Source organism: Denticeps clupeoides, chromosome 15, assembly GCF_900700375.1.
Source record: "Denticeps clupeoides chromosome 15, fDenClu1.1, whole genome shotgun sequence".
NCBI classification, from domain to species: Eukaryota; Metazoa; Chordata; class Actinopteri; order Clupeiformes; family Denticipitidae; genus Denticeps; species Denticeps clupeoides.
Genome location: NC_041721.1, coordinates 14,820,227 through 14,832,952, shown reverse-complemented (window position 1 = coordinate 14,832,952; position 12,726 = coordinate 14,820,227). Strand labels below are relative to the sequence as shown.

General features: G+C 44.6%; 1 protein-coding gene across 4 annotated transcripts in view; it reads right to left on the bottom strand.

Moving 5' to 3' along the window:
• Positions 1-590: 590 nt before the first annotated feature.
• vti1a (vesicle transport through interaction with t-SNAREs 1A) overlaps positions 591-12,726 on the bottom strand; it is a 100,192-nt gene continuing 88,056 nt past the window's right edge. For 2 of the 4 annotated variants that reach the window (XM_028955027.1, XM_028955028.1), the window contains one exon: positions 680-790. Coding sequence is in view for 2 of the 4 variants with exons in the window: in XM_028955025.1 (XP_028810858.1) it covers positions 697-790 (94 nt within the window). In the remaining 2 variants the exon portion in view is untranslated. Of the gene's footprint in view, positions 791-12,726 lie in introns of all 4 variants that reach the window. The other 2 variants (XM_028955025.1, XM_028955026.1) reach the window with 2 other exon arrangements.

Sequence of the window (12,726 nt, the reverse complement as noted above, 5' to 3'; positions counted from 1 at the left end):
CTGTAGTATAGATTCTGTCGATTGGTCCCAGTTTGACGGATGAGGTAGAGTTCTAAGCCACTGGTCTGAGACCTGCCGTGTGAAAATCAGTCACTGACGCGCAGCATTAATGGAGAAGACTGCTTTTTATACATTACACTACAGACAAAAATAAAATCAGAACAAGCCAACGATGTGCACACGGCTCACAACAACACTATAAATACACAACATGACTGCATTGTACATTATTTGCCCAAGTGAAGGAGAGAGAAGCACATGTAATGACTGTAAAAAAAAATGTTCAGAAACCGGGCCAGTGTATAGATTCTACAACAAGAAAAAAAAAACAAAAAAAAAACAGAGCAAGATATAATGAATGTAAGATACACACATATTGAGAGGCTTGATGGGTTCAATCATCCCCCTGCATCCCACCATGACCTAGACTGTGCTGAAATACTCAGGTGGTAATATGTATGTATAAAGAGTAAAAACAGTCGTAAAATGTGGAATGAGACTCCGCCCTCCACTCCCCCCCAGTCACCCTGCCATGTCTCCATCCGAACCCCAACCCAACCAAACCCAACCCCTCCCCAGACCTGCTGTCAGTGCAGGGAAAAGAATGATTCATGTGAACAATTTGTCCTAATTACTCCATTCCAACACGTTTGTCGCTATTAATCACACACGCACACTCGGCGGACAGGGGAAAGATCAGTGACTTCGCAGATTGAAATAAATGGCCAAGACGATGGTGAGCAGGAGAATGGCGCCCAGGATGAAGACAAGGATGCGGTTCTGGATGATCCTGCATGGAGAGAGAGAGAGAAGGAGAGAGAGGTTACCCTGGACATTTTAAAGCGCCGTCGTCTATAATAAATGAACAGTTCAAAGCTCGAGGCTGAACATGCTAATCAGCCCAACTTGTCTGACCATGTTCAACATGCCACATGTAGCACACAGGAAGTTCACACCCAGCTGGAGGTGAATGAATGTGCACAGCAACACACAGCATGAGTATGCAGGCTTTTACAAGTTTGATTGGTGTTATTTGTTGCCTCTGAAAATGTATTTTCAAACAGCTCCCACTTATTTATTCATTCATTCATTCATTTATTCATTCATTTATTTATTTAGCCAGATCTTGAACGGGAAGGGACCGAAGAGGAGGAAAAGGACGGGGTGAGGAAGAAGAGTGACGAAGGCTCCGACGGGTCTCCCCTGGCACCCTTGACAAATGAGAGAATTAGCCCATGTGCTGACATGAGGAGGGAGCAGCAGCAGTGTCCAGTGCAGCGAGCTGGAGATGGATAACCACCCGTCACCCCCATTCATCACTACTGGTCAATGCTGGACTCCCCCCAAACACAACACAACACAACACAACAACGAAATCTCAACACACAACTCAACACGACCCAAATGTGGTGCGGTGCAAGAGCCAATAACACACACAAACCCAACATACAATCACAGCTTCACACAACTGCATCTTTACACAAACCCAACATGCAAGTCAACAACACAGGAAGGCAAATTTACCCCCACACACGATACATACAAAAACTGACCCACAGTTTACAGTTCGTCCCAACACGTACACACGGAATGCGTGTGTGTATGTGCGTGTGTGTGTGTGTGTGTGTGTGTGTGTGTGTAAGAATGTGCATGTAAACTGTGCGAGATTGATGTAATATTGCACAATCTGGAGATTCTGGTTCCCTTTTTCGGCAGAATTGGTGTGAGTGACAGATGCCTGGCTCCATCACCGTGTTCATCAGAGTCATCGGAAAAATCAAAGTGCTCCCCATCTCCGCGAGCAGAACCAGTCCGATTGGGCGGCCCGGGGTTGTAGCGCCTGCATAATTTAGCACGTCTGCTCGGCCGAGGACATTAATCAGATCATGTTTAGCAGGGGCTGCGGCTCTCTCCCCCACGCCTCTTTAGCTGCCATTCATTATTCACAAAGCTTATTTACCCACAAACGCCCCGGTGGAGGGGATGGCGGACGTCTTGTTTGTGGTCCTGCTGGCACTCTCATTTACAGCTGCTCAGGGGTGTGCTGGTGTGTGTGTGTGTGTGTGTGTGTAAACTCTACAGGCCTCTTACACAACTACTCAGGCACATGTGACATTGTTCACCTGTTTACAAGGAAAAACTAGTAATTGAGCAACTAGGTCTGTCAAAATGACAAATGAAATAATAAATATTCATTATGTTAAAATAAAACGCATTTAATACTGCTGTTTTGGTCTGACATGCGGATGCAATCCCTACATAATGATGGAGTCGTACGGTAGAATAGTCGCAGGGCCGATTTGTGTGTCGCATGTACATTATTTTGACATGTAGACTAGATGGTCAAAGGGGAGAAACACACCTGCCATGTGTCCACATTGTCTTTTGTTCCAGGCCCACACACAGTACCACATTACACATGTTTCACAACTACATCCTCACTGAAGTATTGAGAAAAACAGTCATGTGCACAACATTTATTTGCTGTCAAAGTCTGTGGGGTGTTTCATTTATTAAAAATGACCAGATCATCTCCCAGTCGCAGCCCGTCTGGCCTCCTTTCCACACTTGACTCCGTTTCGTTACATCAAGTTTTATTCCTAATAAGTAATCATGAATTATTTGCAATTTGTTACATTTTCTTACTGACGACAAGTCTATAAAAATGTATGAGTCTCAAATTTCACGTGGAGATCATCTTCCTTTTTCTTTTAGGCTCTTCATCCTCTCCAAATGTATACATGGAGAGTTTAACCCCATTAGCTCATTAGGGTGGATGGGCAACCCGATCCACTGACGGCCAGCGTGGATGCAGTTTTAAGGGATCATCTCTCTTCTCAGACAATAAATCAGTTTTTCTGCTGAATGCCTTCGTTATCGAGTGACTGAAAGGGCCTCCTTCCCTCTCTCCGGCGTTACACGCAGGGACGTGTACAGCTCTGCTAAATTACAGGCTCTTTAATAACCACTATTGATTGGTCAGAGACAGAATACGCTGTCAGAGCCTGACAGAGGAAATCTGACCCGCTGTTCTACCATGATGAACTCATGGCAGAATTGTAACTCATTTTCTAAATGTAAAATACGGACGTTTCAAATTAAACAAAACAAAACAAAACAAAAATGAGAAAAATAAAAAAATATATAGGAGGAATGAACGTATATATGAGGAATAAACCTTATATGATATTTACAAGTCTTTATTATACGCCTAAATGATGGACGGAGCACGGAAACGGATAAGAGTACGGGAAGAAGGCAGTGGAAGATGGGTAGAAGAAAGGGGACGATTGAAGGAAGGGTCCAAGATGGACAGAATAAGAGTGAGGGAGTGAGCGGAAGAGAAGAGAGAGGAGCTGAGAGAGGGAAAAGAAGCTGAGAAAAGTGCGATTATCTCAGGAGGATGAGGAAGGGGAGGATCCTAGGAGACAGATGAAAATAATGAGGACTTTTCTGTCAGGAAAGATTTACAAAATCGTACTCGTGTTATTAAAATTTAAAAACCTCTCTCTCTCCCTCCCTCCATCCTTTCTTTCCACCCCTCCCAGTGTTTTTTCCCTTCCTCCATAGCACCTTCCTACCAGCAGCTCTTAATGAGGAGAGCGATACACCTTAACGATGGAGAGAGGTTTCTGTTCACTTAACTGACCCCCCTCCCAATATGCAAACTAACCCCCCCACACACACACAACCAAACAAGCAGCCAAAAATCCCACCCACACTCCATCCCGCCCACTACACCTCTCCTCTCGCTCACACCTCTTTCTTTGCCAAAGAGGAGCGAAGTTTTGCCGAGTCTCCACAAGGCCAATAAGAGAAAAATCAATGGCTGTCTGACCCCCTTCAGATATTTTTTTCTTTCTTTCCTTTTCTTTTTGGACCCCCCACTGCCCGCCCCACCCAGATATAAGACTCGGCAGCTTCGGAGCGGAGAGGTGAGCGAGAGAGGGAAGGAGGCAAGAAAAAAAAGACGTGGAAGGAAGGGAGAGGAGGAGCGATCAATGTGTTCACTAATGGTTTGACTGATGGACATCATGCTCTCGGCCAGCGGTGGAGAAGGTGCGGAGGAGCGATCCCGGTGAGGTGGGGCGGGGCAGGATGGTGGGGGTTATGGCGTGTGATCATAAACTAACAAAAATAAATGTTTCATCAGACTCCTCCTGCTCCTCCAGCGAGCTTGTTCACGCAGAAACAGACATGGACGCCCACCACGATAAAAGACGGAAGTCATGACAAGATGGACACGCTAGTATAAATTAAGAAGCCTTTCTTGATTGGGTAGCTGTGAAAATGACTGCTCCTCCTGCATGTTTTATTTTTTTCTTTTTAAATATCACCTCATCCGTATGTAAAAACCTTTTTGGGATTTATTAGTTTGATTTATGTGATAATTTATCCCAAAAAATAATTTTGATGATCATTTACGTTATTTCACTGGTGACACGGTACTGAAGCAGTAAGATGTAAGTAAGCAGTGAAAAAGCGGATGCGTGTCTGAGGGTCCCGCTTCGCTTCCGTTGTGTTGATATTCCGCCTTCCGGCCCCCCTGTGGTCCGTTCGATCAAAACAAGAACTCATCAACACACAGACACGTGTTCCGGTGTATTCCGTTGTATTCCACTTTACGAGGTTGTCACGGTTTAATGAACGCACGCATGCATGAATGTGCGCACACACACACACACACACACACACACACACACGCCCAAAGCCAGACTGCCAGGGGTAAGAGCTAAAAACAGAGCTCTTTAATTGCAAGTTATTTAGTTAAAACGTCCCCACCATCATGTCATTCCCCACAGAAAAACAGTGCTTATGCCTTACGTAACCGCTAACGTAATACACACACTGCACACAACACACACACATACACGGATTTGCCACAGACATGCACAACGGGAACCGCACCAGCTTAAGTTCAGTTGTAAAGTGCAGAAGCTGCGGCATTTGAAATGGGAAAAAAGCTGGTGCACACGAACATACACGTTTGCCGCCACCACCACCATCATCATCACTGCAGGCCTGAGGCTCAGTTCACACCTCTTAGTCAATTAAAAGGAGATTGTGGGTCTGCACAAACAAACTAGGCAAATTTGTCTGGTTCAGACAATGTCTGGATTGTATATTTCTCATCTTCACAAGAACGGGAGAAGTTCTGTAGCTCCTAACAAACAAACAAACAAAAAGAACTTTCATTCATTTTTTATATGGCCGCTAACAATCTGACCAGCAGCCCAGACCCCTGCCTCTGCACCACCATGGCAGGAGCCATGTACAGGTGGGGTGGAGAAAAAAAGTATGAGGAGAAAAGTGTGTGAGAGAAAGAATTGGACACCTTCCTTAACTACACTTTTTTTTTTTTTTTTTTTCAAATAAATTTCTTATATTTATTTATTTATTTTGATTTCTTTCCTCTTTTGTGTGTGTTTCAAGGGGGGCTTTGCCTAAAGCACATTCTGGCCGCAGCACCGGTCTGCTGTCCTGAGGAGATGGTTTGGGGTGACTCTCTTTTTTTTTTTCCAGCCTCTCTCTCGCTCTTCTTCTCCCCCCTCCCATTGTTCTTCCCACCAATTACCCCCTTGCTGGCCACCAGCCGGAGCAGGAGCCCTGCTCTCCATTTCACACACACTTTCCTTTACCTCTCCCTTCTTCCATCCCTCTGTCTCGCTCCACCTCTGGTTAGGTGAATGCAGGAGGGGAGTGGCATGGTGCGGTGTGCCGCGGTTATTTGGCGCACCTGAAGCTTTTATGATGTGAGCAACCAATCTGGGTTCAAATAATTCCGCCGTCTCCCTACAGGCTGCAGAACCCCTGGCTAAAAATGCTGCTGATTTTACAGTTTTAACATAACATGAGATGCTATTTCATTTGCTGTCCGCTTATCTGACGCTCTAATTGTGTTAATTGCAGTTCTTTTGTCATTTCTTTTGCATCTCTTACATTCAAGTTATTCTGTTCTATTGTTTTTTTTTATTTCAGCCGATCTACCTTTTCGCTGCTCCTACCTTTGTTCTATTCACTTTCTGCCATGACAATGCGAATTTCCCACTTGTGGGACTAATAAAGGTTTATCTTAAATAAGGCATGTTCTTTAACCAGCACACTCACATGTTCACATATGTCACTGCCTTAATTGTGTGTTACACGCATTACCGTAAAAAGACACTGCAGTGGTGCATCTTACATTGCACACACCCCCAAAGGCGTGCTACAGACTAATGTAAGCGCTTAGTAGCGTGTGTGTCTATAAACCATTCGCACGTAAAGATATAATTTTTCATTGAATGTGTCACCGTCACTGAGAAGGCGAGCCGAACTGGAAATTGAATCTTGACAGGTTAGGAGGGAAAAGTCACTTTAGCCCTTCAGGTTGATTGTGAACAAGACACCGTTTATACAAGTGAGATAAATTACGTTCTCACAATTCGGTCCGGCCACTTGGATTTCCTACACAAACACACACAAGAAAAAAAGTGGCAACATTCCTCGGGACGACCAGCTGTGGATTGTATTACCGGCGCAGTTTAAAGGGGTGTAACACTAGCCACGGCACTGCAGGTCCCGAGAACTATGATGCACATAAATTTTTATTGTTTGTTCGGTATTGAAATCTCATTAGGGCACATAAATCACCGGTGCAGGTTGGTCGTTCACTTTCACCCAGGAGAGAGAGAGAGAGTGGAGGACTGGCTCAGCACGCCGCTGTTTCTAGAACAGGCCAGACCTGAGGCCATGGTTTAAAACGTCTCCGTGTTGTGTTTCGGTCACCCAATCTGGTCCAAAACAAAAAGCGAAGAGGGCAAGGGGGTGCGAGACAAAAAGAGAAAGCGAGAGCGTCAGGAGAGGTGGATTTCTAGATTTGCACGTGGACTTTAGTCCTCGTAGCACTTTTTCTTCCCCTGATCTTCTCGGCGCTGGGATCTGAAGAAGGCTCAGCAGGCATTTAAACCTGAAGCCACGTTCACCAGCCTACAGAATACAGCCTTCAAATTTACACTCCTGGTTATAGCACACAGCTTGCTCTACTAATTTCAGACACATATCTGCGTAGTAAAAGTAAGTATTAAATGCTGTAGGTCTCATAAAATGTGAATGGGTTTAAATGCAGACATATGCGTACTGTGTAAATACAGTGGACGCAAAAATGCTAAATTAATGTATAGAGCAGAATTGCTCTACACCAATAATTATCTGGTGTAGAAATTAACAAGTAAACTAATCCATCGCAAATTGTGCAGCAATGTGAAACAAACATGAGACCAGGCTGTAGGGGCAGTACTTGTTAGATTGGAAGCATGACATGATTGCATAGAACTGATTTCAACAATCATATATATATATGTGTGTGTGTGTGTTTAAGTGAAATAATGAATCATTAGGTGTCCTCAGTGTCAATGATTATATATATGAATTATATATATGACACTGAAGACACCTAATGATTCATTATTTCACTTAATTAGTCTAAACTCTGCAACCCACACTGATGTTTCAGCAATAAAAAATGCACAAACAGGCTCATTTGGATAAATCCCGAACATGACAAATACATTAAAGACAGCTGTTTAGTTGGGCAAACAAGCTGCGCAATAATGAGATGTTTACGCCTGAGTCTCATATCCCTACATATAAAATGCCAGTGTTTGTTTACCACTTATAGAATAAAAAAGTCTGCAAATATTTGAATGAGGGCCTGGAAGGCGTCTTTTGGAATTCTAAGAATAGATGTAGGAGTGTTGTTACAGTCTCCTGTGGAGTGGAGATCCTTCTGGTTAACCTGGGCGCATCATGTGACACCGCCCTTCCATGACAGAAAACATCTTTTCTCAACACCTAGTGCTCCAATCATGGATGTGATGAGACAGCCGCCTCATAAAGGCTCTGTCTGAATGAAGTGGAAGCAGAAGCACGGAGTTGAAGTCCAATACTGGACTCTCTCTCCCCTTTATATCACATTAAACTGTACGTAATGTTCTTTTTTCATTTTATTATCTTACTTTTCTCGCTTAAATGTAGTTTATCATACTAAAGTGGTCTTGAACTGACTTGGCTGCAGAACTCCTGGCTAAAAACGCTGCTGATTTTACAGTTTTAACATAATCCGCTATCTGCCGCTCTTATCCTGTTATTTGCAGTTCTTTTGTAATTTCTTATGCATCTCTTACAGTCAAGTGAAATAAGGCATGTTCTTTAACCAGCACACTCACACGTTTACACGTCTCACTGCCTTAATTGTGTGTTACATCTATATAAACTGTTTAAATATTAAAATATGAATCTAAAACGGCAACTTGTTGCATGTTAAAAAAGGAACTGGTTTATTTCTTTTTGTGCTGTAATAGCAGGCTGGATTTTCCCCTCAACAATACAGCCCTCCCAAGGACTTGATGCGACGGCCGTCCTTGCCCCTTCAGAGTGCGCTGTCTGTGGGTATGCCTTACGCAAGGCTTAAAAAAAAAAGAAAGTAACAAAGTAAAGCGGCAGGGTGCTGACCTGTTCCAACAATCACAGCTTAACACGTGAAGTGGCTACAGGAGGCAGAAAAGAGGGGGATCGAGAGAGGTAGAGACAAAAAAAAAAGAATGGAAGAATCCGGCGGATGGCGTTTTTCAAGAGAGCCCCCAACACCCCCAGGAAACAAAAAAAAAAAAAAAAAAAAAAAGAGAGACCTTGACTCCCACCTTCACATGGCGGGAAGCGAAGCAGCTCGATCTTGCATGCTTTATTTCATTATATATCCGGTTACAGAGGACGTAATTAGCCAGAGCTGCGTTGGGAGGTTAAGACTTGAGCTGTCAGTCACGCGCGGGCTGAGCGCTTCGCCAGGTTGGATGTGGAGAGGTGTCTCGGGTTTAAGGGCTGAGCGTCTTCGCGGCTAACAAGCCCGTAGCTCTTGGTAACCTCTAGTTGTTTTTTTTTTTTTTTAATCTGATCACATGCCACCCTGCCAAGGAGGGACGGAACAACTTAAAAAAAAAACGGTGAAAATCACGTGTTCTGTGTTTTGCTGCGGCGAAGAACTTTTAAAACTGCCGGGCCGACGGTGAAATGGGAGGGAAAAGAAAGGCCCGTGTCATCCTACATCCCGTCCATTTGACACTACAAGGGAGGATTTAGTCGTTCTAAATAATCCATGCGGCGGCATTAAATTTGCAGGCCTTTTCTCTTCCTGCTCTTCTCGAACATCGCGCCGCAGATACGCACCGGGCAGAGCGAGCGAGAGAGAGAGAGAGAGAGCAATGTGGATTAAGGGAAGAGGTGGGTAAGAGGCTTCTGAGTGACACTGATTCACTCATCATTACAAAACACACACACACACACACACACACACACACCTGGAAGCACAGACCACCGGTTTGTGGCAATAAGAGCGTTATTGACTTGTTGCTCCGACTCCATTTGGTTGCGGCCCTGGAGGCTCGGATCAATAGACTCAGCAACCAATCAGACTAATCAGGCCCCGCAGCCAACCCAGGTCGAGCTGCAGAATACTCCAGAAAATCTATGGAATGACGGAGCAGGGCTGCCGAGGAGGGCAAGAAAAAGGTGGGGGAGAGGACCGAGTGGGAAGAGAGCGAGGGAGAGGAGGGTCTGAGAGAGTACGGTAAGCGCACTGACAGCTGGCTGAATTAATTGACAAAGATTTTCTTTTTTTTTTTTTAACTCTTCGCAACTCCCCCACCCCCCAAGCTGCACAAAAGTTCTGGAAAACCACTGCGCAGACATGAAAAACCGCATCTTGTCTCAACAATACCAATAACTGACATTTCGCTGCTTTTTAAAGCATGTAATGGTTGAGTTTCGAGGCAGAAAGAATATTTTTTTTATGTAATGAAATATATATGTGAAGACGTCCATTATATTTCTATGTCCTTTCTTTTTTTCCTTGTTGAGTTTCAACGCCAACGCACCTTCTCCAGTTTGATGAGCTGCTGATTAGATGATCAGACCAAATCTTCCCAAACAAGAAAAAAAACTTTTGATCCCTTCCCAAATTATATTGCTTAATAGTATCTATAAACCTGATGGGTTAGTTAATTGGCATTATAATGTGATCAGTAGTTTATAGACAAGCATAAAAGTACATGTATTTTCATAGACGCAAGACTAGACTTGTTTTTTCAGAGCTGTATATAGTAAAAAGTGTTCAGGGCTGCACCCCCAGATTGCTGAAGTGAAGTGAAAGTGAAGTGATTGTCACGTGTGATACACAGCAGCACAGCACACGTTTAACCCATCACCCTGAGTGAGCAGTGGGCAGCCATGACAGGCGCCCTGGGAGCAGTGTGTGGGGACGGTGCTTTGCTCAGTGGCACCTCGGCGGATCAGGATTCGAACCAGCAACCTTCTGATTATGGGGCCGCTTCCTTAATCGCTAAGCCACCACTGCCCCACTGATCTCCACTGAAGCCACCCACGTGCTTTGTACCGTTATTTATACCATTTTTGTACATATTAATGTTTCACATATATTTTATTGTATGTTGTTTCTCTTAAGTACCAGTATACCAGTGACGATAAAAACAGTAATAAGATTTTTAAGATTCCTAGGTCAAAGGTCACCTTAGAGGAAGTTAATATTGAGGTGAAAAAGGAAATGACACATGTAAGGTATATATGATGCTGCCCAGTGGTGGTTCTCTCAGATATATAGGGTGATGTTCTACCCCCTCTATAGCTCTCAGCATATCACTCTCAGCGTGACACTATGGAAAATTCATAAGGGAACGTACATCAATAATTTATACCCAAGTCAAGCTGCAGGATGTTTTTTTTCCCCCCGTCTCTCTGCACGGCGAGTGCGTATACGCACGGCACAGAGGGGAGACGGACAGGGGAGACTGGATCCTTCGCTGATGTTAGGTGGGGGTGGCTGACTCCCTCTCCTCTCCTCTACTCCCCTCGTCTGCAGAACAGACACCAACTTCTGCTTCGTTCGTGCTGCTGTTCCTTTTTTTTTTTTCCTCCCCATTTCTTTCTTTTTCTTTCTCTAACCCCCCCTGAACACCCCAAACTCCCACCCACCCGGTGCCGCTCTCCCATCTCAACCCTGCAGTTGAGGATATTTTAGCTTACACGCGCACTTTACCCCGCCTGTGCGCACACTCCCCTGCAGCCAGAGCATTGGACTGAGGCAAAGAGGAGTCTGGCTTTGGGGCAGGGACACAGGCGACGTGGAACAAACTCTCACACACACACACACACACACACACACACCGATTTAACAATGGGGGAGACTGTCAGAGAGAGAGAGAGAGAGAGAGAGAGCGAGAGAGGAGGAAAAAGTCTGAAAACACAGACAGCTGTCAGCTGAGCAGGAGAATGGTGACACAGAGTGAGGGAAGCTTCAGAGAGATGTGATAGGTACACTGAGCAAAAACACACCACACACACACACACACGCAACGTGTGCACACACATGTGTGTATATGCACATACACACAAGCCTTACATTTGCACACTTATAAACACACGCCAGGCCCACCCACACACACACACACACACACACACACACACACACACACGCTAACACTGCTACACATTGGTCTAATGATTAAAAAAATTGCTATTTTATTTTGATAAAAGAAAGGGCTAACAATGTCTTAAACACATTAAAACACCCCCACACACCAGACAACAAACAATGCCATTTTTGTAATAACTATGTAACTAACTATTTGTAACTATTTGTTATTCCGCCTGACATTGAATTATTTTAATGAAATATTGATCTTTTGAGACTATGCATTTCACCATTCAAGAAAACACAAATATTGTATGTATCTGCAAACAGTGTACACACACACAGAGAGATTACTCAAGCAAACCTCAATACAGGGCGCACACCTATTTCTGAGAAGAAGAGGGGTCATCGGCTTCCTGCACAGTTCTCCACACCGCTCCTTCTCAACCGCCATTCTGTTACATAAAACTGTGGTGTTTCCACACATGAAAACAACTGCCCCGATGATCAAACGAGCAAATACCTCCGGGGTCACAGAGGGGCTAACCAACAGCAGCGAACAACGCAGCATTTAGACTTCACTCGTATGCAAAGCGGACGGCACACAGGGGAGGACGGTGGAGAGAGTGAGAAGGAGAAGGAGAGGAGATAACGAGCAAAGGGTCTCCTTCAGCATCAGCGTTTTAATACATGACTACGTCAGCTCCCATTCGCCGTTCTTTAGCGATATTGAGTGCGCGGCAGTGGAGAGGCGTGATTTATCGAACGTGTCAGTGTGCGTCCGCGCTACACAAAGCTGAGAAAGTTGCATTCCTCTAAAGCGCTGCAATCGGTGCAACGTCCCCTGGTGACAGAGCGCATCGTCATCACCCACAGGTAACAAAGGTCAACCGGGGTCAAAAAGACGCCCGATCAAAACTGACATTAAAAAACCATTTAAATGCTGTTTGCTAATTGCACTATTTCAAGGTGACCTCATATCAGCGCCTTCCACCACGCCATACCACCAGACGTGAACTGGCGCCACCATTGGCCGCAGGACCGGATGGCTGCTTGTCTAGGCTCGAGTCACAACTTTTATGTTGCTGAGGTGTTTGTTTTTTTCAGTTACCACAATGTTCTCCTTACTGGAGTGCAGTCTGTGGGCTGTTTTTTTTTATTCTTGTCCTCTCTCCCCATGTGATTCCATTTTCCTCTGTTCTTCTCATATCCCCTATCCTCCTGACCCAGCCACGCCCTATGCTATGTTTGTATATATGCAT